Source organism: Aquarana catesbeiana, linkage group LG06, assembly GCF_042186555.1.
Source record: "Aquarana catesbeiana isolate 2022-GZ linkage group LG06, ASM4218655v1, whole genome shotgun sequence".
Taxonomy (NCBI): domain Eukaryota; kingdom Metazoa; phylum Chordata; class Amphibia; order Anura; family Ranidae; genus Aquarana; species Aquarana catesbeiana.
Genome location: NC_133329.1, coordinates 417,441,140 through 417,468,692, shown reverse-complemented (window position 1 = coordinate 417,468,692; position 27,553 = coordinate 417,441,140). Strand labels below are relative to the sequence as shown.

At 54.5% G+C, this 27,553-nt stretch overlaps 1 protein-coding gene across 1 annotated transcript; it reads left to right on the top strand.

The window, feature by feature from the left end:
• Positions 1 to 134: 134 nt before the first annotated feature.
• Positions 135 to 4,987, top strand: INSIG2 (insulin induced gene 2; the record flags this gene model as incomplete). Its single annotated transcript, XM_073634999.1, is given in 5 exon segments — positions 135 to 407; positions 500 to 623; positions 1,859 to 2,029; positions 2,104 to 2,200; positions 4,483 to 4,987. Coding segments are annotated over 5 exon segments (707 nt in total), but the record flags the coding sequence as incomplete, so codon positions are not given.
• Between the last annotated feature and the right edge of the window lie 22,566 nt (positions 4,988 to 27,553).

Below are 27,553 nucleotides of genomic sequence, written 5' to 3'. Positions count from 1 at the left end.
GGAAGGCTACACCGAGCTAAACATGGCCCCACCCCAACTTTTTTGAGAAATGTTGCTGCCATCAATTTCACAATCGCCTGATTCTTTTTCTTCACTCACAGGTTGGAGATGATCCTCTTCTCTTCTCTCCATAGGGCCGTTCCCCACAATTTCCAGGTCTCCTGGGCGCCAGGTGGGTGATGGAGACGATGCGGCTTCTGAGCGGTTGGTGAGAGATGTTGCGGGTCCCAACCAGAAGATGAATCTTCTCATCCGTGGTCTCCTTCTCTTCCTGATCGGAGTCTTCCTGGCACTTGTACTGAACCTCCTACAAGTCCAGAGGAACGTCACCCTCTTCCCCCCCGACGTGCTGTCCAGCCTCTTCTCCTCGACCTGGTGGGTGCCGCTGTGCTGCGGGACGGCTGCAGGTGAGTTTCCCGGGATGGTCCTCCCCGAGACCCCCGACACGGTCCTATGTCTTCTATGGTCAGGTTCTGTAATGTCTCTCCTCTCTTCACAGCCGCCATCGGCCTCCTGTACCCGTGTATTGACCACCAGCTGGGGGAGCCGCACAAGTTTAAGAGGGAATGGTCGAGTGTCATGCGCTGTGTGGCGGTGTTTGTGGGTATAAATCACGCAGCGCCGTATCCTTTCTACCAGAGGGCACTTGTCATTGTTTACACTCCGGTCCCATTCTGAGGAGATGATATCATAGAGACTGTCAGAGGAGTTCAGGGATTGGGTACATGTGGGCATTCTCTGCCTCAATGGTCTCTTGTCTCCTCCTCAGTGTGTGTGTGTGTGGGGGGGGAGGGTCTCCCCTCTCCTCCCCGGTGTGTGTGTGTGTGGGGGGGGGTCTCACCTCCCCTCCTCCTCTGTGTTCCTCTGTGTGTTCTCCCCTCTCCTCCCCGGTGTGTGGGGGGGGTCTCCCCTCTCCTCCTCGGGGTGTGTGTGGGGGGGGGGGGGTCTCCCCCTCTCCTCCTCGGGGTGTGGGGGGGTCTCCCCTCTCCTCCCCGGGGTGTGTGGGGGGGGGGTTGTCTCCCCTCTCCTCCCCGGGGTGTGTGGGGGGGGGTGTCTCCCCTCTCCTCCTCGGGGTGTGTGTGTGTGGGGGGGGTCGTCTCCCCTCTCCTCCTCGGGGTGTGTGTGTGTGTGGGGGGGTCGTCTCCCCTCTCCTCCCCGGGGTGTGTGTGTGGTGGGGGGGGTCGTCTCCCCTCTCCCTCCCCGGGGTGTGTGTGTGGGGGGGGGTGTCTCCCCTCTCCTCCTCGGGGTGTGTGGGGGGGGGTGTCTCCCCTCTCCTCCTCGGGGTGTGTGTGTGTGGGGGGGGTCGTCTCCCCTCTCCTCCTCGGGGTGTGTGTGTGTGGGGGGGTCGTCTCCCCTCTCCTCCTCGGGGTGTGTGTGTGTGGGGGGGGTGTCTCCCCTCTCCTCCTCGGGGTGGTGTGTGTGGGGGGGGGTCGTCTCCCCTCTCCTCCTCGGGGTGTGTGTGTGGGGGGGGGGGTCGTCTCCCCTCTCCTCCTCGGGGTGTGTGTGTGGGGGGGCGGGTCGTCTCCCCCCTCTCCTCCTCGGGGTGTGTGGGGGGGGTGTCTCCCCTCTCCTCCTCGGGGTGTGTGTGTGGGGGGGGGGTCGTCTCCCCTCTCCTCCTCGGGGTGTGTGTGTGGGGGGGGGGTGTCTCCCCTCTCCTCCTCGGGGTGTGTGTGTGGGGGGGGGGTCTCCCCTCTCCTCCTCGGGGTGTGTGTGTGGGGGGGGGTCTCCCCTCTCCTCCTCGGGGTGTGTGTGTGGGGGGGGGTCTCCCCTCTCCTCCTCGGGTGGGTGTGTCTCCCCTCATGCTGACGATCCATTTGATATTCTCTCCCCTGTATTTGCCTTGACTCCTCTTCACCAGAAAGTGGACTTTGCCAACAACATGCCAGCTGTCTCTGACGTTGGCGGCCTTGTCCATTGGCCTGTGGTGGACATTTGACCGGTCACGGAGCGGGTTGGGACTCGGAATTGGAATCGCCTTCTTTGCCACATTGGTGTCTCAGCTGTTGGTCTATAATGGCGTCTACCAGTAAGTGCGCTCCGAGGGGGCGGGGCTCTGCTTGTCACTGCAATTTATTGTGACGTCTGTCCTTTCTCTACAGGTAACACCTCCCCCGATTTTCTGTACGTTCGCTCCTGGCTGCCCTGCATCTTCTTCGCTGGAGGGATCACCATGGGGAACATCGGGCGCCAGCTGGAGATGGTAAGTGTGCAGATTTGTACAGGAGGTCCTCCTCCATCGTACCATGTGACAGGAAATAGAATTATATATATACAGGAGGTCCTCCTCCATCGTACCATGTGACAGGAAATAGAATTATATATACAGGAGGTCCTCCTCCATCGTACCATGTGACAGGAAATAGAATTATATATCTACAGGAGGTCCTCCTCTATCGTACCATGTGACAGGAATAGAATTATATATACAGGAGGTCCTCCTCCATGGGTACCATGTGACAGGAAATAGAATTATATATACAGGAGGTCCTCCTCCATGGTACCATGTGACAGGAAATAGAATTATATATACAGGAGGTCCTCCTCCATCGTACCATGTGACAGGAAATAGAATTATATATATACAGGAGGTCCTCCTCCTTCGTACCATGTGACAGGAAATAGAATTATATATACAGGAGGTCCTCCTCCATCGTACCATGTGACAGGAAATAGAATTATATGTATACAGGAGATCCGCCTCCATCGTACCATGTGACAGGAAATAGAATTATATATACAGGAGGTCCTCCTCCATCGTACCATGTGACAGGAAATAGAATTATATATATACAGGAGGTCCTCCTCTATCGTACCATGTGACAGGAAATAGAATTATATATACAGGAGGTCCTCCTCCATGGTACCATGTGACAGGAAATAGAATTATATATACAGGAGTCCTCCTCCATGGTACCATGTGACAGGAAATAGAATTATATATACAGGAGGTCCTCCTCCATCGTACCATGTGACAGGAAATAGAATTATATATATACAGGAGGTCCTCCTCCTTCGTACCATGTGACAGGAAATAGAATTATATATACAGGAGGTCCTCCTCCATCGTACCATGTGACAGGAAATAGAATTATATATACAGGAGGTCCTCCTCCATCGTACCATGTGACAGGAAATAGAATTATATGTATACAGGAGATCCGCCTCCATCGTACCATGTGACAGGAAATAGAATTATATATACAGGAGGTCCTCCTCCATCGTACCATGTGACAGGAAATAGAATTATATATATACAGGAGGTCCTCCTCCTTCGTACCATGTGACAGGAAATAGAATTATATATACAGGAGGTCCCTCCATCGTACCATGTGACAGGAAATAGAATTATATGTATACAGGAGATCCGCCTCCTTCGTACCATGTGACAGGAAATAGAATTATATGTATACAGGAGATCCTCCTCCATCGTACCATGTGACAGGAATAGAATTATATATACAGGAGGTCCTCCTCCTTCGTACCATGTGACAGGAAATAGAATTATATGTATACAGGAGATCCTCCTCCATCGTACCATGTGACAGGAAATAGAATTATATATACAGGAGGTCCTCCTCCATCGTACCATGTGACAGGAAATAGAATTATATATATATACAGGAGGTCCTCCTCCTTCGTACCATGTGACAGGAAATAGAATTATATATATACAGGAGGTCCTCCTCCATCGTACCATGTGACAGGAAATAGAATTATATGTATACAGGAGATCCGCCTCCTTCGTACCATGTGACAGGAAATAGAATTATATATACAGGAGGTCCTCCTCCATCGTACCATGTGACAGGAAATAGAATTATATATACAGGAGGTCCTCCATCGTACCATGTGACAGGAAATAGAATTATATATATACAGGAGGTCCTCCTCCATCGTACCATGTGACAGGAAATAGAATTATATATACAGGAGGTCCTCCTCCATCGTACCATGTGACAGGAAATAGAATTATATATACAGGAGGTCCTCCTCCATCGTACCATGTGACAGGAAATAGAATTATATATACAGGGAGGTCCCTCCTCCATCGTACCATGTGACAGGAAATAGAATTATATATACATATATAGTCCCTTAGGGAAACCTATCCTGAAGATCATTATTACTACCCCCCCCCCACCCTTGTTTATTTCTGAACATAAACTGTAAAATATAATTCATATAAGAAATACAGTTATAAATATGTAAATAATAAAATAAAGAATACTTACAAAATATAAATGTATATCAAATAAATTTCTATGCATAATATATACAAAGAGAAAATATATACAAAACAATCTATACATATAATCTGTACATTTTCTATAATACCAGTGGCCCCCCGCCCCCCGGCGGTGTACCGGTCCCGGTGATGGCGGTGTACCGGCATTGGCGATATTCTTTGCCAGCGGCTGCTGACGACCGGTGAAATGTATTCATGGGTAGAAGTTGTTTATATTCTGTTTGATTTCCTTCCAGTATGAGAGGAAGACGCTGATGGAGAAATCTCACCAGGACTGACGGACGCACCCAGCGCCAACAGTGAGGCGGTCCATCGTGTGGCCGTCCTTGTGAAGAGCGAGTTATTGCAATCTGTGATTGCCGCTTCTACGAGGTTCCTGGACATATGGCGGACGTTGTGGGACATGTATGTCTGGTCAGTGGGAAGGACTGTGTGTAGAAACTCCTCCTCTTGCCGCAGACGCACGCTCCGGCCGCGCCCCTTGTCTCGGAGGACTTGTGATGAAACGTGCGTACAGCCGGCCTTGTGTCTGACATCCAGGAAATCTGTGTGACTCCGCCCCCAGCGCCATTGTATGATATAAATATAGAGCTTGTATCCTCCGCTGTCCCTCATCCTGCAGTCATTATCACACAAGCCAATGAAGTGATGACTCCGCCCCCTGTGTACAGAAGATTGGGGCGGAGGGTCACGCTGTTCTTTGCTCTCGGTGCTGAATAAACATCTGGAGTTTACTAAAAATGGGGAGATTGAGTATAAACTACAGGATGCATGGAGTGTGCGGTGTAATGGACGAGACCCCCGCCATCCGCTGACAACCCCTCCCCCCTCTCTTCTTTGTGTGAGACTCTCGGGATGTGTGGGGTGTTTGGTCAGGTGTGGTGTGGTTGCGGGGGTTGCGGTGAGCAGCTCTAATGTCTGGGGTTATTGGGGGGGGGGGGGGGGGGATTCCAGTGTGGGGTGTGCTGTAGGTGGACAGCCAGATATGGGCGGAGTTTTGAGTAGTAGATGAGCCTGGAGTATGTGTGTGGAGGGGGTGTGGTCTACCAGTAGGATGGGGTGTGGTCTGTTGGCAGGTGGTGGCTCCAAGGTATCTTGGTCTTCTAGTGGGTGAAAGGTGTGATGTGTCTCTGGGTGTGGTCCACCTGTAAGAAGTGGGTGTGGTCAGCTGGGGGGGCTTGCTGTTTTAGGTTGGATGTGTCTTTGGTCTCCCAATAGGTGGTGGTGTGGTCAGTTGTGAAGGGGGTTGGGTCCCCTGGTCTTCCAGTAGGTGGGTGTGGTCAGCTGTGAAGGGGGTTGGGTCTGATGTTTCCCTGGTCTTACAGCAGGTTGTTGGGTGTGGTCAGCTATGAAGGGGGTTGGGTCTGATGTTTCATTGGTCTTTCCAGTAGGTGGGTGTGGTCAGATGTGAAGGGCGTTGGTCTGATGTTTCCCTGGTCTTACAGCAGGTTGTTGGGTGTGGTCAGCTATGAAGGGGGTTGGGTCTGATGTTTCATTGGTCTTCCAGTAGGTGGGTGTGGTCAGATGTGAAGGGCGTTGGGTCTGATGTTTCCCTGGTCTTCGGGTAGTTGGTGGGTGTGGTCAGATGTGAAACGGGTTGGGTCTGATATTTCCCTGGTCTTCCAGCAGGTGGTGGGTGTGGTCAATTGTGAAGGGGGTTGGGTCTGATGTTTCCCCTTGTCTTCCAGCAGGTGGTGGGTGTGGTCAATTGTGAAGGGGGTTGGGTCTGATGTTTCCCTGGTCTTTCAGCAGATGGTGGGTGTGGTCCAATGTGAAGGGGGTTGGGTCTGATGTTTCCCTGGTCTTCCAGTAGGTGGTGGGTGTGGTCCAATGTGAAGGGGGTTGGGTCTGATGTTTCCCTGGTCTTCCAGTAGGTGGTGGGTGTAGTCAGATGTGAAGATGTTGGGTCTCCTGGTCTTCCAGTAGGTGGTGGGTGTGGTCAGATGTGAAGGGGGTTGGGTCTGATGTTTCCCTGGTCTTCCAGTAGGTGGGTGTGGTCAGATATGAAAGGGGTTGGGTCTGATGTTTTCCTGGTCTTCCAGTAGGTGGTGGGTGTGGTCAGAGATGAATGGGGGTTGGGTCTCCTGCTCTTCCAGTAGGTGGTGGGTGTGGTCAGCTGTGAAGGGGGTTGGGTCTGATGTTTCCCTGGTCTTCCAGTAGGTGGTGGGTGTGGTCAGATGTGAAGGGGGTTGGGTCTGATGTTTCCCTGGTCTTCCAGTAGGTGGTGGGTGTGGTCAGATGTGAAGGGGTTGGGTCTGATGTTTCCCTGGTCTTCCAGTAGGTGGTGGGTGTGGTCAGATGTGAAGGGGGTTGGGTCTGATGTTTCCCTGGTCTTCCAGTAGGTGGTGGGTGTGGTCAGATGTGAAGGGGGGTTGGGTTTGATGTTTCCCTGGTCTTCCAGGCCCGAGCAGATTGGGGGGGGACGGGCCGGGGCCCCAAACATGTATGTTGAGATGTTCATTAGAAGGTTGAGTGACCTTTACCTCTGAGATCCAATCAGGGCTGTGTTCTAGTTTTTTGAGGGGATCCACTATGGGATGTATTGGTGTCCCCGCTGAGGGGATGTTCTGCACGTTTCCTGTGTGGTCACCAGTACAGGAAGTGAGAAGTTCCTCCAGCTGGGTCACGGATTCTAATTCTTTTGTAACTTGTGTGATTGGCTGGGTGAGCTCTTCCCCCTCCTCCAGGATCATTGGTGGGGGTGTGCTCAGCCCCCGGGGGGGGAGGAGTCCGCTCTCCTCCTCCTGGATGGACAGATGATAAATCGGCGTCTATATCCAGCGCTGGACGATGTGGGCGGAGCCGAGCTCTGTGTGTTTTTTTATACGATTATTTCTCCTTCCGCTCGGTGAATTGTATTAGCAGATAAGGCGGATCCATCCCCCACCATACACGATACAAACCCCTCCCCCTCCCCCATTGTGTATTGGGGCTCAGTGACGGTGATTGATCGCCCGCTCTGCGTTATCTGTCAGTGTGGAGGGAGCGTCACTCGTCTGGAACAAAAACATTCACTTTACTGGTGACCTCAGAGAACGGCGGAATAAAATACCCCACCCCGGAGAAGACGATCCCCCCCCCCCCCCCCCCCCTGGCTTTATGTCAACTGAGATCTCCGTCACTTATTGTAATTCTTACAGCGAATTCCCCCCGCCCCCCCCCGCACTCTCCTGTGTCGTCCCTCCCCCGCCCCCCCGCACTCTCCTGTGTCGTCCCTCCCCCGCCCTCTCCTGTGTCGTCCCTCCCCCCGCCCCCCCCCCCGCACTCTCCTGTGTCATCCCACCCCCCCCGCACTCTCCTGTGTCGTCCCACCCCCCCCGCACTCTCCTGTGTCGTCCCTCCCCCGCCCCCCCCGCACTCTCCTGTGTCGTCCCGCCCCCCCCCGCACTCTCCTGTGTCGTCCCCTCCCCCGCCCCCCCCCGCACTCTCCTGTGTCGTCCCTCCCCCGCCCCCCCCCCGCACTCTCCTGTGTCGTCCCTCCCCCGCCCCCCCCGCACTCTCCTGTGTCGTCCCTCCCCCGCCCCCCCCCCGCACTCTCCTGTGTCGTCCCTCCCCCGCCCCCCCGCACTCTCCTGTGTCGTCCCTCCCCCCGCCCCCCCCCGCACTCTCCTGTGTCGTCCCTCCCCCGCCCCCCCCCGCACTCTCCTGTGTCGTCCCGCCCCCGCACTCTCCTGTGTCGTCCCGCCCCCCCCCCCGCACTCTCCTGTGTCGTCTCCCGCCCCCCCGCACTCTCTCCTGTGTCGTCCCTCCCCCGCCCCCCCGCACTCTCCTGTGTCGTCCCTCCCCCCGCACTCTCCTGTGTCGTCCCCTCCCCCGCCCCCCCCGCACTCTCCTGTGTCGTCCCTCCCCCGCCCCCCCCCCGCACTCTCCTGTGTCGTCCCTCCCCCGCCCCCCCCCCGCACTCTCCTGTGTCGTCCCTCCCCCGCCCCCCCCGCACTCTCCTGTGTCGTCCCTCCCCCGCCCCCCCCCGCACTCTCCTGTGTCGTCCCTCCCCCGCCCCCCCCGCACTCTCCTGTGTCGTCCCTCCCCCGCCCCCCCCCGCACTCTCCTGTGTCGTCCCTCCCCCGCCCCCCCCGCACTCTCCTGTGTCGTCCCGCCCCCCCCGCACTCTCCTGTGTCGTCCCTCCCCCGCCCCCCCCGCACTCTCCTGTGTCGTCCCCTCCCCCGCCCCCCCCGCACTCTCGTGTGCCGTCCCTCCCCCGCCCCCCCCCGCACTCTCCTGTGTCGTCCCTCCCCCGCCCCCCCCCCGCACTCTCCTGTGTCGTCCCGCCCCCCCCCGCACTCTCCTGTGTCGTCCCGCCCCCCCGCACTCTCCTGTGTCGTCCCTCCCCCGCCCCCCCGCACTCTCCTGTGTCGTCCCTCCCCCGCCCCCCCGCACTCTCCTGTGTCGTCCCTCCCCCGCCCCCCCGCACTCTCCTGTGTCGTCCCTCCCCCGCCCCCCCGCACTCTCCTGTGTCGTCCCTCCCCCGCCCCCCCCGCACTCTCCTGTGTCGTCCCTCCCCCGCCCCCCCGCACTCTCCTGTGTCGTCCCTCCCCCGCCCCCCCCGCACTCTCCTGTGTCGTCCCTCCCCCCGCCCCCCCGACCCCCGCACTCTCCTGTGTCGTCCCTCCCCCCCGCCCCCCCGCACTCTCCTGTGTCGTCCCTCCCCCCGCCCCCCCCCCGCACTCTCCTGTGTCCGTCCCCCCCCCCGCACTCCTCCTGTGTCGTCCCGCCCCCCCCCCCGCACTCTCTGTGTCGTCCCCCCCCCCGCACTCTCCTGTGTCGTCCCGCCCCCCCCCCCGCACTCTCCTGTGTCGTCCCGCCCCCCCCCCGCACTCTCCTGTGTCGTCCCCGCCCCCCCCCCGCACTCTCCTGTGTCGTCCGCCCCCCGCCCCCCCACACTCTCCTGTGTCGTCCCTCCCCGCACTCTCCTGTGTCGTCCCTCCCCCGCCCCCCCCCGCACTCTCCTGTGTCGTCCCTCCCCCGCCCCCTCCTGTGTCGTCCCTCCCCGCCCCCCCCCGCACTCTCCTGTGTCGTCCCTCCCCCGCCCCCCCCGCACTCTCCTGTGTCGTCCTCCCCCGCCCCCCCCGCACTCTCCTGTGTCGTCCCTCCCCCGCCCCCCCCCGCACTCTCCTGTGTCGTCCCTCCCCCGCCCCCCCCGCACTCTCCTGTGTCGTCCCGCCCCCCCCCGCACTCTCCTGTGTCGTCCCTCCCCCGCCCCCCCGCCCTCTCCTGTGTCGTCCCTCCCCCGCCCTCTCCTGTGTCGTCCCTCCCCCGCCCTCTCCTGTGTCGTCCCCTCCCCCGCCCTCTCCTGTGTCGTCCCCCCCCCCCCCGCACTCTCCTGTGTCGTCCCGCCCCCCCCCCCCGCACTCTCCTGTGTCGTCCCGCCCCCCCCCGCACTCTCCTGTGTCGTCCCTCCCCCGCCCCCCCCCGCACTCTCCTGTGTCGTCCCTCCCCCGCCCCCCCGCACTCTCCTGTGTCGTCCCTCCCCCGCCCCCCCCCCCGCACTCTCCTGTGTCGTCCCTCCCCCGCCCCCTCCTGTGTCGTCCCTCCCCCGCCCCCCCCGCACTCTCCTGTGTCGTCCCTCCCCCGCCCCCCCGCACTCTCCTGTGTCGTCCCGCCCCCCCCGCACTCTCCTGTGTCGTCCCTCCCCCGCCCCCCCGCACTCTCCTGTGTCGTCCCTCCCCCGCCCCCCCGCACTCTCCTGTGTCGTCCCTCCCCCGCACTCTCCTGTGTCGTCCCTCCCCCGCCCTCTCCTGTGTCGTCCCTCCCCCCCGCCCTCTCCTGTGTCGTCCCTCCCCCCCCGCCCTCTCCTGTGTCGTCCCTCCCCCGCCCTCTCCTGTGTCGTCCCTCCCCCGCCCTCTCCTGTGTCGTCCCCGCCCCCCCCCGCACTCTCCTGTGTCGTCCCGCCCCCCCCCCGCACTCTCCTGTGTCGTCCCTCCCCCCCGCCCCCCCCGCACTCTCCTGTGTCGTCCCTCCCCGCCCCCCCCGCACTCTCCTGTGTCGTCCCTCCCCCGCCCCCCCGCACTCTCCTGTGTCGTCCCTCCCCCCGCCCCCCCGCACTCTCCTGTGTCGTCCCTCCCCCGCCCCCCCCCGCACTCTCCTGTGTCGTCCCTCCCCCCGCCCCCTCCCTGTGTCGTCCCTCCCCCGCCCCCCCCGCACTCTCCTGTGTCGTCCCTCCCCCGCCCCCCCGCACTCTCCTGTGTCGTCCCTCCCCCCGCCCCCCCCGCACTCTCCTGTGTCGTCCCTCCCCCGCCCCCCCGCACTCTCCTGTGTCGTCCCTCCCCCGCCCCCCCCGCACTCTCCTGTGTCGTCCCTCCCCCGCACTCTCCTGTGTCGTCCCTCCCCCGCCCCCCCGCACTCTCCTGTGTCGTCCCGCCCCCCCCGCACTCTCCTGTGTCGTCCCGCCCCCCCCCGCACTCTCCTGTGTCGTCCCGCCCCCCCGCACTCTCCTGTGTCGTCCCGCCCCCCCCCCGCACTCTCCTGTGTCGTCCCCGCCCCCCCCCCCCGCACTCTCCTGTGTCGTCCCGCCCCCCCTGCACTCTCCTGTGTCGTCCCGCCCCCCCCCCGCACTCTCCTGTGTCGTCCCGCCCCCCCGCACTCTCCTGTGTCGTCCCGCCCCCCCGCACTCTCCTGTGTCGTCCCGCCCCCCCCGCACTCTCCTGTGTCGTCCCGCCCCCCCCCGCACTCTCCTGTGTCGTCCCGCCCCCCCCGCACTCTCCTGTGTCGTCCCGCCCCCCCCCCGCACTCTCCTGTGTCGTCCCCGCCCCCCCCGCACTCTCCTGTGTCGTCCCGCCCCCCCGCACTCTCCTGTGTCGTCCCTCCCCCCGCCCCCCCGCACTCTCCTGTGTCGTCCCTCCCCCGCCCCCCCGCACTCTCCTGTGTCGTCCCTCCCCCGCCCCCCCGCACTCTCCTGTGTCGTCCCTCCCCCGCCCCCCCGCACTCTCCTGTGTCGTCCCTCCCCCGCCCCCCCCCGCACTCTCCTGTGTCGTCCCGCCCCCCCCGCACTCTCCTGTGTCGTCCCGCCCCCCCCGCACTCTCCTGTGTCGTCCCGCCCCCCCCGCACTCTCCTGTGTCGTCCCGCCCCCCCGCACTCTCCTGTGTCGTCCCGCCCCCCCCCCCGCACTCTCCTGTGTCGTCCCGCCCCCCCCGCACTCTCCTGTGTCGTCCCGCCCCCCCGCACTCTCCTGTGTCGTCCCGCCCCCCCCGCACTCTCCTGTGTCGTCCCGCCCCCCCCGCACTCTCCTGTGTCGTCCCGCCCCCCCCGCACTCTCCTGTGTCGTCCCCGCCCCCCGCACTCTCCTGTGTCGTCCCGCCCCCCCGCACTCTCCTGTGTCGTCCCGCCCCCCCCGCACTCTCCTGTGTCGTCCCTCCCCCCCGCACTCTCCCTGTGTCGTCCCTCCCCCCCGCACTCTCCTGTGTCCGTCCCTCCCCCCCGCACTCTCCTGTGTCGTCCCTCCCCCCCCCGCACTCTCCTGTGTCGTCCCTCCCCCCCCCGCACTCTCCTGTGTCGTCCCTCCCCCCCGCACTCTCCTGTGTCGTCCCTCCCCCCCCGCACTCTCCTGTGTCGTCCCTTCCCCCCCGCACTCTCCTGTGTCGTCCCTCCCCCCCCGCACTCTCCTGTGTCGTCCCTCCCCCCCCCGCACTCTCCTGTGTCGTCCCTCCCCCCCCGCACTCTCCTGTGTCGTCCCTCCCCCCCCGCACTCTCCTGTGTCGTCCCTCCCCCCCCCGCACTCTCCTGTGTCGTCCCTCCCCCCCCGCACTCTCCTGTGTCGTCCCTCCCCCCCCGCACTCTCCTGTGTCGTCCCTCCCCCCCCCGCACTCTCCTGTGTCGTCCCTCCCCCCCCGCACTCTCCTGTGTCGTCCCTCCCCCGCCCCCCCCGCACTCTCCTGTGTCGTCCCGCCCCCCCCCCCGCACTCTCCTGTGTCGTCCCTCCCCCGCCCCCCCCCGCACTCTCCTGTGTCGTCCCTCCCCCCCCCCGCACTCTCCTGTGTCATCCCTCCCTCCCCCCCCGCACTCTCCTGTTTCATCCCTCCCCCCCGCACTCTCCTGTGTCATCCCCCCCCCCCCTCCGCACTCTCCTGTGTCATCCCTCCCTCCCCCCCCCACTCTCCTGTGTCATCCCTCCCTCCCCCCTCGCACTCTCCTGTTTCATCCCTCCCACCCCCCGCACTCTTCCTGTGTCATCCCTCCCTCCCCCCTCGCACTCTCCTGTGTCATCCCTCCCTCCCCCCTCGCACTCTCCTGTTTCATCCCTCCCTCCCCCTCGCACTCTCCTGTTTCATCCCTCCCCCCCCCCCCGCACTCTCCTGTGTCGTCCGCCCCCCCCTGCACTCTCCTGTGTCGTCCCTCCCCCCGCCCCCCCCCCGCACTCTCCTGTGTCGTCCCTCCCCCGCCCCCCCCCGCACTCTCCTGTGTCGTCCCTCCCCCGCCCCCCCCCGCACTCTCCTGTGTCGTCCCCTCCCCCGCCCCCCCCCCGCACTCTCCTGTGTCGTCCCTCCCCCCCCCCCCGCCTCTCCTGTGTCATCCCCCCCGCACTCTCCTGTTTCATCCCTCCCACCCCCGCACTCTCCTGTTTCATCCCTCCCCCCCCCCGCACTCTCCTGTGTCATCTCCCCCGCACTCTCCTGTTTCATCCCTCCCTCCCCCCCCCGCACTCTCCTGTTTCATCCCTCCCACCCCCCGCACTCTCCTGTGTCATCCCTCCCTCCCCCCCGCACTCTCCTGTTTCATCCCTCCCACCCCCCCGCCACTCTTCTGTGTCATCCCTCCCTCCCCCCCCCCCGCACTCCTCCTGTTTCATCCTCCCACCCCCCGCACTCTCCTGTGTCATCCCTCCCTCCCCCCCGCACTCTCCTGTTTCATCCCTCCCTCCCCCCCCGCACTCTCTGTTTCATCCCTCCCTCCCCCCCCGCACTCTCTGTTTCATCCCTCCCACCCCCGCACTCTCCTGTGTCATCCCTCCCTCCCCCCCGCACTCTCCTGTTTCATCCCTCCCATCCCCCCCCCCCCGCACTCTCCTGTTTCATCCCTCCCTCCCCCCCCGCACTCTCCTGTTTCATCCTCCCACCCCCCGCACTCTCCTGTTTCATCCCTCCCTCCCCCCCCGCACTCTCCTGTTTCATCCCTCCCTCCCCCCCCGCACTCTCCTGTTTCATCCCTCCCCACCCCCGCACTCTCCTGTGTCGTCCCTCCCCCGCCCCCCCGCACTCTCCTGTGTCGTCCCGCCCCCCCCCGCACTCTCCTGTGTCGTCCCTCCCCCGCCCCCCCCCCACTCTCCTGTTTCATCCCTCCCCCCCCGCACTCCTCCTGTTTCATCCTCCCTCCCCCCGCACTCTCCTGTGTCATCCCCCCCCCCGCATCCTCCTGTGCCGTCTCCCCTCATTCTCTTGTGTCCTCCTCCCCTGTCCCCCCCCACTCTCTCTCTCATATGTCATCTCACCCCCTCCCCCCTCTCTCTCATGTCATCTCCCCTCCCCCTCTCTCTCATGTCATCTCCCCCTCCCCCACTCTCTCTCTCTCCTCATGTCATTCCCCCCCCCCCAGTGTTATCACCGCCTGTCTCTCTGATGGTCCCCCCACTCTCTCTCTCATGTCATCTCCCCCTCCCCCCCCTCTCATGTCATCTCCCCCTCCCCCCCCCTCTCTCTCATGTCATCTCCCCCTCCCCCCCTCTCTCTCTCATGTCATCTCCCCCTCCCCCCCTCTCTCTCTCTCATGTCATCTCCCCCTCCCCCCCTCTCTCTCTCATGTCATCTCCCCCTCCCCCACTCTCTCTCTCTCATGTCATCTCCCCTCCCCCCCAGTGTTATCACCGCCTGTCTCTCTGATGGTCCCCCCCCTCTCTCTCTCATGTCATCTCCCCCTCCCCCCCCCTCTCATGTCATCTCCCCCCCTCTCATGTCATCTCCCCTCCCCCCCAGTGTTATCACCGCCTGTCTCTCTGATCTCGTACACCTCTTTGGGATTCAAGGTGCCTCTGTTCAGACTTTCACCTGCCGGTGGTGATTGATGATCAGCCGCAGATCGTGTGTCCGGTACTCGCCAACAAATGACTCTGGCCCCAGCGGCAGGCCTTGGCTAGATAGAAATCAATATTTCACCATTAAAATCTATCACGGGAGAGTTAAGGTGCCATCTGTCCTTGCCGCTTCTCCGCAGAGAGTGAACATTAAAGCCGACACTTGTAGTACACGAGTAATCAATATATAGCGTTTCACAGATCATTTGTGGCCCCTCGGCGCGGTGATAGATGCCGGCACGACGTGTGATTCATTTTGTCAGGCCATTAAACAAGCCCGGCTTCCGTCTCTTCCTCATCTCATCTGGAGGAATGTTCCTCCGATTGGTGAACGAGCCGCCCGTGTCTCTCATTCTGTATCCCGGCTCCACACTCAACACAAATATTAGCTCTCCCCTCCTCCCACCGCAGCTACCTGGAGAGCGCCCAACGGCGTTCCAACCGCTGGAAAATAAACGAGCGGACACGTAACTGGACCCGCGTCTGATGAGTAATTATCGCTAGTTAGGGGATCACAGCTGACCCGTTACTCCTATGAGCAAGGTCACCGGAGAACTTTTCATGAAGCTTCAAATGTCTCCCGGCGCCTACTGCTGCAGGATGATGTCACCGTGGCAGTGAGCGGCCATGCTGCCCATCTCCTCATACGTGCAGCACTGCAGGAAAAGCTCTTGTGTGACCTTTGACCTTCTGGTTAGTGAGCCGATCCACAAAACCAGACAGCAGCACAGAGAAATGGCCTTAATGTCTTTGATTTGTCCTCCTGATTAATGCGGCTGTGTAACAAACCTCAGCAGAATTTGTACATTGTTAGCATTTTCACCGAACCAATCCTACCAACCGCCCCACTTGCAGCATCCAGGGGAGCTTCGAAAAAAATTCTGGAACAATTTGATTTGTAGTGATGAGAACAACATTGAGTGAGCCTATGAAGAGAAGCCTACCATCCCTACTGTAAGCATGGTGGTGAGGGAATTTTGTCACAATTGATGGCAAGATGGACTGCAACGTATTGGAAAATTGGCATTCATCAGTCTGGAAGCTGCACATGGGGAACACTTGGACTTTCCAACATGACAATCCAAGACATGAGGCCAAGTCAACCCTTTGAGAACTGCAACAGGTGCATCCAAGCTACTACCTCCTATGCAATGCCTGGTGACCCTCAAGAATACAGCACTCAGCCTGTGAAGTCTCTAAACCTCCATGTAATCCATACAAAAAATGGAGACAGGCTGGTGCCATGGAAGTCGGCTAGAACATTGTTTTATTAGAGCAAATTGGACAACAGTCAACAATGGTTTGAGGCCTTATGGCCAAAACACATTGGATTTTCTGACTATTGTTCACATGCTTGATGCCAACTTCCATGGCACCAGCTTTTCTCCATTTTTTTTTTTTGCCAGTCAACCCTTTGGTGGCCATCAGAATCACTTGACCTCAACCTCAATGAGTCACTGAAGAGAGATCTCAGATATGAAGTCCATGGTAGACAACCCCATTTACAGGACCTGGAGAAGGAATGGCAGCTTTACCACAGGAGAAGGCAAAGGGCCCCATTTCATCTCAAAATACTGCAAGCCCTCATTGATGTCAGAGGGCCAATACATGATATGGGGGTGTCCTAATCCATTCTATTATTTTATTGGTTTGTTAAAATCCAATCTCCTCCTTCTAATCCTCCTCCTCCTGGTCACATATTCAAAAAAAAAAAAAAAAAAAACAGCCTTTGGAATATGGAGTAAAAATAAATAATGAATATCAATAAACCTTTTTACCCCCCACCCCCCCGAGGGTAAAACAAATGTTAACAGCCTAAGCACAATCTTGCAACTCTCACATGTGTTAGTAAATCTGTACATTTCATCACAGCTTACTTTGTGCATCCAGGTGGATCATACCACGTTTTCTTCAGGACAAATTGGGCTTTCATTTGGTGGTAAATGGTTATGGATATCCTCTGAGTTTTTTTACATTCATTATCAAAGAAAAACTGACCGAGTAGTAAGAAAACATCATTTTTTTTTAATAAAACTTTAGCTCTGTATTTCTTGCAATTATCATAATTTTCCACCAAAGAACAACCCAAAATAAATTCTCCTTCTCCTGACGATCTCAGCGATGCCACATTTGTGTGTTCGTTGTACTCGTAGTGGTGCCCAGAAAGATTGGTGTGCATTTTGCAATTTGTTTTATCCTGCCTAAAACACACGACACACACGACACTGACATCATATATATATATTTTTTTTAATTCTACCCAAAATTGCTGACTGTGACCTTTGGACCCCGACCTTGACCGCCAACAGTAAACCTGGCAACTTGATCTTGTTCCTTTTTTTACACACTTGGATTGTTTACAGTTCCTCTCCCTGCAAGGAAAAGAAGGAAAGCGGGGCGGGTTTCACAGTGACTTATCACGTCGATCAGGTGACCCGGAACCGACAGTCCTGAGTCCCGATCGTTCGTACGAGACCCCGATCTCTGCGCTGTGCGCCATGGTCCCAGCACAAAGGGAGGTACATCTATATGCGGTCCCTACGGAAAAAAAGCCATTTCTGTGAGGCCTTATATACAGTGGCGGAGGAACAAGCATTTGATACACGGGCTGATTTTCAGGTTTCATCCTTACAAAGCCTGTAGAGGTCTGTCATTTTTATCATAGATATTCTTCAAATGTGAGAGACGGAGATCCAGAAAATCACATTGTATGATTTTTAACCACTTGCCCACCAGGCCAATTCTGACATTTCACTCCTACATGTAAAAATCATCTTTTTTTTTTTTTTTTTTTTGCTAGAAAATTACATAGAACCCCCAAACATTATATATTTTTTTTTAGCAGAGACCCTAGAGAATACAATGGCGGTCATTGCAACTTTTTATCTCGCACGGTATTTGCGCAGCAATTTTTCAAACTCATTTTTTTTTGAAAAAACACTTTCATGGTTAAAAAAAAAAACAGTAAAGGTAGCCCAATTTTTGTGCATAATGTGAAAGATGAAGTTGCACCGAGTAAATGGATACCTAACATGTCACGCTTGTGGAATGGCGCCAAACTTTGGTACTTAAAAATCCTCATAGGCGACGCTTTAAAAATTTTTACTGGTTACATATTTTGAGTTACAGAGGAGGTCTAGAGCTAGAATTATTGCTCTCGGACTTGCTCTGGGACTTGCGTATGCGTTTCCTTCTGCGTGCGAGCTCACAGGGTCAGGGGCACTTTAAATATTTTTTTATTTTATTAATTTTACTTAAAATTTTCTAATTTGACACTTTAAAAAAAAAAAATGTTTTGATCACTTTTATTCCTATTACAAGGAATGTAAACATCCCTTGTAATAGGAATAAGGCATGACAGGTCCTCTTTACAGTGAGATATGGGGGGGTCAATAAGACCTCACATCTCACCTCTAGGCTGGAAATAAGAAAAAAACAAAAAACGATCACGGCTTCCCAGCCGAGGCGGCGCCGTTTTTTTCTTTTTAATGCGTAGGCCCGGGTGCGATGTCATAACATTGCGCCCGGCCTTCCATGATCATAGAGACTCCGGCAACCATCTGGTCCGCCGGAAATCTCTATGGTGGACATCCGGGGGCTGGCGGATCCATTCTCCCGACTCACCGATCGCAGAGGTGAGTCGGTAGAAGCACTGGCGGGCAGGTGGGGGGGGGAGGCGATAGGGCGCCGCCCGTAAGAACGATCTAGCAACTGACCTGCCGCTATGATCGTTCTTATGTGTAGGAAATTGCCGGCTGAAAAACGCTGAATCTGAATGATGCCTGTACCACCACAAAGCCCAGGTTGTCCTTGGACTTCCAGCCATCAGCAAGTGCTTAAGTATGTAGCATTTTATCCATGACATAAGTATTTGATACATCAGAAAAGCAGAACTTAATATTTGGTACAGAAACCTTTGTTTGCAATTACAGAGATCATAGGTTTCCTGTAGTTGGTGACCAGGTTTGCATACACTGCAGCAGGGATTTTGGCCCACTCCTCCATACAGACCTTCTCCAGATCCTTCGGGTTTCGGGACTGTCACTGGCAATACGGACCTTCAGCTTCCTCCAAAGATTTTCTATTGGGTTCAGGTCTGGAGACTGGGTAGCCCCTTCCAGGCCCTTGAGATGCTTCTTACAGAGCCACTCCTTAGTTGTCCTGGCTGTGTGTTTCAGGTCATTGTCATGCTGGAAGACCCAGCCACGACCCATCTTCAATGCTCTTACTGAGGGAAGGAGGTTGATGGCCAAGATCTTGCGATACATGGCTCCATCCATCCTCCCCTCAATACGGTGCAGTCGTCCTGTCCCCTTTGCAGAAAAGCAGCCCCAAAGAATGATGTTTCCACCTCCCATGCTTCACGGTTGGGATGGTGTTCTCCTTCCTCCAAACACGGCGAGTGGAGTTTAGACCAAAAAGCTCTATTTTTGTCTCATCAGACCACATAACCTTCTTCCTTTCCTCCTCTGGATCATCCAGATGGTCATTGGCAAACTTCAGACCGGACTGGACATGCGCTGGCTTGAGCAGGGGGACCTTGCATGCGCTGCAGGATTTTAATCCATGACGGCGTAGTGTGTTACCAATGGTTTTCTTTGAGACTGTGGTCCCAGCTCTCTTCAGGTTATTGACCAGGTCCTGCCGTGTAGTTCTGGGCTGATCCCTCACCTTCCTCATGATCATTGATGCCCCACGAGGTGAGATCTCTTATGGAGCCCCAGACCGAGGGAGATTAACCGTCATCATGAACTTCTTCCATTTTCTAATAATTGCACCAACAGTTGTTGCCTTCTCACCAAGCTGCTTGCCTATTGTCCTGTAGCCCATCCCAGCCTTGTGCAGGTCTACAATGTTATTCCTGATGTCCTTACACAGCTCTCTGGTCTTGGCCATTGTGGAGAGGTTGGAGTCTGAACTAGTTACCTGTATAAAAGACACCTGTCCACACACTCAATAAAACAGGTGCAGTTAATACAGGTAATGAATGGAGAACAGGGGGGCTTCTTAAAGAAAAATACCAGGTGTGTGAGAGCCGTAATTCTTACTGGTCGGTAGGCGATCAAATACTTATGTCATCCAATAAAATGCAAATTAATTATTTAAAAATCATACAATGTGATTTTCTGGATTTTTAGATTCCGTCTCTCACAGTTGAAGAGAACTTATGATAAAAATTACAGACCTCTACATGCTTTGTAAGTAGGAAAACCTGCAAACTCGGCCCTGTATGAAATGCTTGTTCCCCCCACTGTATGTGTGCAGTCGGCAGGAAGGGGTTAAATTGTCATAAAAATATACATTTGAAATCAAACCTTTATTTATTTTTTTGGCAATAACACGGTGTGGGCGGGTTTATGTCAGTCACAGGCTGTGTCACGCCCCCTCCAGCCTGTGTTTTATTATGAGGGAGGTGAAGCCTCCATTAATCTACATGTAAAACCCCACCCCCATTGTGTTTTAGCTGGTTAGTGGGCATGGAAGAGGAGGAGGGAGGGAGTGGGCTGTCATTTAGCACTGTGTATACGTCCACATGTGTGACTGCTCAGATGTGATAGGGAGGAAATACCCAGCATAGAAACTCACTGAAAACTGAGCATGTGCAGAGCTGACACCACAGCTCTGTAAAATCCCTAACTTCACTGGGGACATGGACAGAAGGGGGAGATAGAGAGCAGCAGGATCAACCAGGTTTTTTTTTTTTTTGTAGAATACAGAAAAGGAATGTCATAGCGATGAGTGAGTATGAACAGAATGGAATACACCCCCCTCTCACTGATGATTGGCCTTTGAGACCCGGCCCTTCTCTCCTGTATTGTTTACATTTGGCCCCCTTCTTGTGTCCATATCACTAATTCCATGACATGGACTCTTCCTATTAGCTGTCCGGCGTTGGGTCCTCTCAGAATCCAGAAATGGCCTCCACATTAAGGGCCATCGGGGGCGGGGTGAAGGGGCAGCCGGTGTATCTGCAGCCCTGGGACTCAGATGGCGGACTTCGGGGGGTACACCTTGCTACCCAAGATAAGAAAAGCCAAGAGCATCTGGTTGGGTTTAAAACGTGCCCGTGGTTCCTCATAGTTTCATCTGAATCGCATTAAAAATAAAATAAATGTTTGGTCGGATCAGTCGTGTTTTCTTAAAAAAAAAAAATCTTCCAGATTCTGTCGGAATTATGTTGAGTATTATATAGGGGTGCTCTGCCCTGGTTGGAGCACAGGCAATATTTCAGGAATTGGGGGGGGTGGGGCACTCCTTTATCCACTCAGACCACAATTGGTGACCCCTCTCCCGTCCCCTTCACGGTATCCTCTTCTGTGAACACAAAACTCAACATATTACAGAATTGATGTGGGTCAGAAGTGGCCCTGAGCTGTTTGCTGGGGGGTGGGGAGCATTGCATGCAAAAGTCTAAAGTACTAGTTACAGTATACGTATGTCAGTCAATACCATACATGCAATGATCTACCAGAAAACAGCAGATGTGTGTGTGTGTGTGGGGGGGGGGGGGCTACATTTGTGCTCGTTATCCTGGATGAAGGCAGATGTGGGGGTGTACATTATACAGTACTAGTTGTACTACATAAGGACAGATGGTGGGTGGGCGTACATTATACAGTACTCATTATCTAAGGTAAAGGCAGATGTGGAGTTATACTGTACATTACTAGTTATACCAATTGGATTGTATACCTAAATAGTACCAATTATACTAATAAATGACAAATTGGGGTACACTGTGTACTTTCTGGGGATCCGAAGTGGAGGTAGCTGGAGCACTTAAGTTACACCTTATCGATTTCTTCTGTTTCTCAGGGAGCCAGATGGTATGTTGGGTACGGTGGGCCTTCTCACAGTGGCAGGTGGAGTTACTGAGCTCCTGAAGCCCTGGAATGGGCTTATAGTGGACAGTGGATTTACTGAGCTGTCATGGTAGAAGGTGGAGTCCCGGAGATCTCACAGTGGAAGGTGGAGTTGCTGAGGTGCTGGAGCCTCTAGAGGTCTCAATATGGAAGGTAGAGTTACTAAGATCATGGAGAACCCAGAGGTTTCATGGTGGTTGCAGAGTTCCTGAAGCCCCCATAGATCTCAAGATGGAAGGTGGAGTTGCTGAGCCCCTGAAGGTTTCACGGTGGAAGGCAGAGTAGCTGAGCTCCTTGAGTCCTTGGAGGTCTCACAGTGGTTGCTGAGCTCCTGGAGCCCCGGATGTCTCACAGCAGAAGGTGGAATTGCTGAGCCTGTGTAGATCTCCTGGAGGAAGGTGGAGTTGCTGAGCTCCTGGAGGTTTCACAGTGGAAGGTGGAGTCGCTAAGCTGGAGCTGCGGAGGTCTCATGGTGGAAGGTGGAGTTGCTGAGATGCTGGAGCCCGTCGAGGTCTCATGGTGGAAAGTGGAGTCACTGAGCTTCTGGAGCCCCCAGAGGTTTCATGGTGGAAGGTGGAGTTGCTGAGCTCTCAGACCCCCATGGAGGTCCCACAGTGAAAGAGGTACTGAGTTCCTGGAGTCCTTGGAGGTCTCACACTGGAAGGTGGAATTGCTGAGCCCCTGGAGCCTACTGGAGAACTAATGGGAAGGGGGGGAGGTGAAGTTGCTGATCTGGAATTTTTACAGTAGAGGGTGGAGACACTGACCACCTGGAGCCCCTGGAGGTCTCACAGTGGAAGGTAGAGTTGGCAAGTCTCTGGAGTTCTCACAGTAAAAGGTGGAGTTGCTGAGCTTCTGAAGCTCCCAGTGGTCTCAATGAAAGGTGGAGTTACAGCGCTCTTGAAGCTCCCAGAGGTCTTACGGTGCAAGGGGGAGTTTCTGAGTTCCTGAAGTATCCAGAGGCCTCATGGTGAAAGGTGGAGTTGCTGAGCTCCTGAAGCCCCTGGAGGTTTCATGATGGTTGCATGTAAGATGGAGTTGCTCACCTCCAGGAGTCCCCAGAGGTCTCGCAGTGGATGGGGATGTTGCTGAACCCTCAGAGCCCCCACAAAGTCTCACACTGGAAGGTGGAAGTGCTGAGCTTCTGGAGGTCTCACAGTGGACAGTGAAGTTGCTGAACTCTCACAGCCCTCTGAAGGTCTCATAGTGAAAGGTAGCGTTACTAAGCTCCTGGAGGTCTCATGGCGGTTACTGAGCTCCTGGAGCCCCCTGGAGGTCCCAGAGTTGAAGGTAGAATTGCTGATCTCCTGGAGCCCCCAGAGTTTGAACTGTGTGAAGTGGAAATGTTGGGTTAGCAGTCATCTGTGGATATTTTCCCCGGGGGAGGCGGCACATCTCCTGTAAATTCATCTTCATTATCCCCACTGTACACAGAACACAGGAGGCCGCAGACTGACATTAATCTATATTAGGTGGTGATAATCTATTATCCAATCCGGCCAGAGCAATGAACATGCTGGTTATCTCTTCTCTTTGGATCTGTTGCAGGAGGGAAACATCCCCCATTACAAGCAGAGAACAGAGGGATTGCTGGATACATGAGGACATCAATGCCTCGTGCCTCAGAGATGCCTGGAGCAAATACTGTATGACAAAAGCTGAGACCGTTCAAATCTGGATGTAAAATAAATGTAATGCCAGGGAGATGCCTTCATAATGAGTGTGAGTGGAGAGCCAAGTCTGTATGAGGTGTGAGAAAAGCCCAAATCCACCCCAATGGGAATTATTATAATACAGGATTTATATGGTGCCAACAGTTTGCGCAGCGCTTTACAACATGAGGGCAGACAGAAGTTACCATACAATTCAATACAGGAGGAATCAGAGGGCCCTGCAAATAGAAGTAAAATAATCTGATAGGTACGGGGATCTATTCCAGGAACACCCATTCTATATTACAGAGTGCAGAGATTCATGGCAAGCAATCGGGATCCGTCTTTGTCAGCTGCCTTTAGTAAACTGAAATCCGATTGGTCACTGTAGAGTTCTGCAGATTTTATTGTAGAAAATAAGATGGGAATGTGTCCAGTGTTCCCAATTTATAGAAGGTGTTATACCGTTGTCACTCAGCAGGGGGCAGCACATCTCTCCTGTAGAAGGACGCCACCATACTATAAACTGAATTTCTGCAGAATCCTCGTTCACATCATCCAGCAACCTGAGACTTAATAACACCCCTAATATACACCCGTGTTGCTCCTTTCTGGTCTGCAGGTCATGTTTAGAGAACTCTCTTCACACAGAACTGCTGTGGTGCTTTTATAGGGCCCTTGCACATAGGCCTAATTAATACACCCACATGTATGATCCCTAAGACAGCAATGCTGAAAGACCTGTGGAGGGTGCATGAAATCCGGACAATGTGGCATGTTGGGGGTCCTGGAGAGCTGGGGAACATGTCTAGGCTCCTGATCTACATGGCTGATTTTCTAGTTTATTTTGGGCATTTTATAACCTCGTTGGTGTTATTTTTTTATTGCAAATTTGTGGCAGCAGGAAATTTACTTTCATTCCTGATCTCACCCACCTGTATGTAGATCAGGAGCCTAGACATGTTCCCCAGCCCTCCAGGACCCCCAACATGCCAAGTTGTCCGGATTTCCTGCACCCTCCACAGGTCTTTCAGCATTGCTGTCTTAGGGATCATACATATGGGTGTATTAATTAGGCCTATGTGCAAGGGCCCTATAAAAGCACCACAGCAGTTCTGTGTGAAGAGAGTTCTCTAAACATGACCTGCAGACCAGAAAGGAGCAACACGGGTGTATATTAGGGGTGGCCAATAGCCGTCCTCAGGGGCCGAATACCAGCCAGGATAGATATATTACCCAAATACACTTAAGTTCCCATTGACACAAATGATCTTTTTAACTATCTGTAAGGGTGGAGTTATCTGAGAGGCAGAAATTGCTCACTAATCAAGGAACCCCTAAAACTTCTGGAGGAACCCTAGGATTCCATGGAACCCTGATTAGGAAACCCTGCTCTAATATATAGGCCGCATGAATGGACCATCTCCTAGACCTGCAGCTCCACGCTGGCACTTAGTGGAAGGTGAAGTCCACATGTCCTCAGTAGTCCCTCCATGAATTGGTGAGGACCCCTGTAGTACGCAGGGACGAAGTCCTGTCCTGAGCGGCTGCGCTCTTCTGGGTCAACGCTCTTCAAGATCCTCTCCACAAGCCAAAAGAAATGTCCTTAGAAGAGATGTTGGGGTGAGGTCCTCAGAGGCAGCCATGGCCCAGAACAAGCTGGTGATGGCGGTATAAGGGACCCTCATTTCTCCTCTGTGATAAAAAAATTGTGGTTGGCTCTATTTCCACCAAAAGATTAGGGAAGTGCCAGTACCAGAGGTCAGTGGCAGGTAGGTAGAGGAGGCAGCCATCTTCCACATTATAGCAGGAAGGAGGCACAGAAAAGACAGTGACCTTCACTACCGAAGCATGGGGGGGGGGGGGGGGGTAGGGGACACATTTCACCTTGGGCTCTAAAGGCTCTACTGACACTGCAGGTAGGTGACTGGAGGATTAGTGGTTGGTAGTAGCAGGTAAGTGGCCGATTTTCTAGTTTATTTTGGGCATTTTATAACCTCGTTGGTGTTATTTTTTTATTGCAAATTTGTGGCAGCAGGAAATTTACTTTCATTCCTGATCTCACCCACCTCCCCTGGCTGCAGGTTAGACCTACTTTCCTGAATATTACTAGACGTCCTGTGCCGGGAACAATGGAAGATTCATCCGTCTTTAACGAGACAGAGACATTGTGCTGGGAGGCCTGGGGCTGGGTGCTGTGTGTTCTGTGACACCACACATCCTCCTCCAGTACAATTAACAATACAATTATTATTTATCTATGATTGCAGACCAGCCACGACCGCAGAGATGTACCACCATGTGTCTTCAGCAGGTGGCAGCACCGCTCCACCCTCCTCACCATCCTCTGACACTGAGAAGTCATTTATTCTCTCGGAGAGACCAGAATAAAATGTTGGGGGTAGTCACGTGACTCACAGATGGAGGCTTTGGATTGCAAGTTCTTGGGCCGACATCAGTTCCCCAGCTATGACACCGGTGCTTGGTAATGACTAACATGGTGACTCCCTGAAACGCCAATAGGAGGAATAGTTAACCTCAGCACTCCAGCTGTGGTGAAACTACAAATCTCATCGTGCCTCTTGGAGTCAGACCTGTGGTTGTCAGTCTTGCAATGTCTCATGGGCAGTGCTGAGACGAGGTCATCTGAAGCTCGGGGCGAACATGCCAAACGGCGCCCCCCCCAACACATCTTCCCCCTACACCCCCCACTCAATTCCCCCCTGCCAGCACAAATCCCCCAATCGTCCCTACTAGCAAATCCCCCCCCCCCCTCAAAAAAAAAAATTCCCCCTCCTAGTAGTGATGCACCAAAAATTATCAGCCGAAAATTGGGTTTTCAGCTTAGTGCCGAAAGAAAAAAAAAAAGGGCCAATATTGGCTGGTGAAAAAGCCTGCGATTTTAACTTACATGTGGTGTGTTTTTCATAGATCATGTGACTCAAAAAATGCATAAAAAACGCATCACAGGTGCATCTTTGATGCATTTTTAATAGGGAGGTGCGGTTTGCCAAAAATGCAGCATGTAGGATTTTTAACACCGTATCAAAAGGTGCCGATAATGGCTGACTATAAATTCATATTCATTTCAATTCATGATATTCATGAAAAAGTCAAATGCAATACAATTATTTATAAATATATATATATATATATATATTTTTTTTTTAAAACTTCAATTTCGGTTTTCAGCCAAGTGCATCCTGAATTTTCAGTTTTGACACCAAAATTTTCATTTCAGTGCACCACTACTTCCTAGCACAATTCCCTTTCCTCACTCTACCATATCACTTCTTCTAGCACAAAACCCCAAATTTCCTTTTCTGGAACAATTCTTACTCCCTGCTGCCCCCCAAATTCCCCCTCCCAACACAAATCCCCCCCCCCACCTCACATGATACCACAGTGCCCAGGGCTGACGCCCTTCCTGCCCACCCTTTGTCCCAGCCCTGCTTGTAGTTTCATAGCAGCTGGAGTTGTCTACCTCCTGGACAAGGTGCCCCATATTGCCATAGACCGCTGTGTACAATATGTAGAATGCCCTGCTCGCGGGTCACATGAACGTCACACCTGCCCATCGCCTTCTGCTGGCCGTAAAAACACATCCTGCTACAGCCAGCAGATGAGAAGTGTCTGGTATCATCTCAGCTATTTCACAGGTTAGGCGATAATCTGGTTGTCTCTCATCCAGGTACGATGGTTTCATGAATAGTAATACTTCTCCTTCCATATCTCATCAACACATGGCAGCACTGATATGTGACAATAATGACTGCTTGTGTAGGTTCTCCTCTATTACCTCAGTTGGTCATTTCAGCTGTTTATGGTGATTCATAGTGTTGGTGTGAGCACTGCGCATTGTGGGGCCAAAAGAAACAAAGATGGTGAGGAGGGCATATCTGAATTACGAGAGAAAAAGGTGTGTCTGACCTTTGACAACATCTGATGAGCCTCTCCAGGAACATAATAATGAATTAAGAACAATCTGCAGCAAAATTTCTGACAGAATGGGAATTTCACCAAAGCATGTGGTCAGATTGATGCTCTTTTTATAATATTGGAAGGTTTGTGGGCGATGGGTTCTTCAGAAGCAAATGAGAATGTGAATCTCACCACCATACAGTGCTCTTCAGCTTTTATCAATTCCCAGTATCGAGCGAAAACTTTAATGGATGTTACATCTTGTCCAATGAAGAAGCTGGACATCAGGGCTCCAACTGGATTTCATTGCTTGTCCAAGTTGGACATTACCACTTGTGCAGTGAAGAAGGTGGACATCACCACTTGTGCAGAAAAAAGGTGGACATCATGGCTCTTACAGCGAAAAATCCTGGACATCACCACTCATCTAAAAGCTGGACATCCCGGCTTGTCCAACAAAGAAGGTGGACATCACCGCTTGTCCAATGAAGAAGGTGGGCATCACCACTTGTCCAATGAAGACAATGGACATCACCACTTGTCCAATGAAGACAATTGACTTCACCACTTGTCCAATGAAGAAGGTGGACATCATGGCTCGACCAATGAAGAAGCTGGAAATTACCATTCATCTAATGAAGACAATGGACATCATGGCTTGCCCAATGAAGAAGGTGGACGTCACCACTTGCCCAATGAAGAAGGTGGACATCACCACTTGCCCAATGAAGAAGGTGGACATCGTGGCTCATCCAGTGAAAAATCTGGAAATCACCACTCATCTAATAAAAATGATGGACAACATGGCTTGCCCAATGCAGAAGCTGGACATCACTGCTCGTCCAGGGAAGAAGCTGGAAATGCTGCCA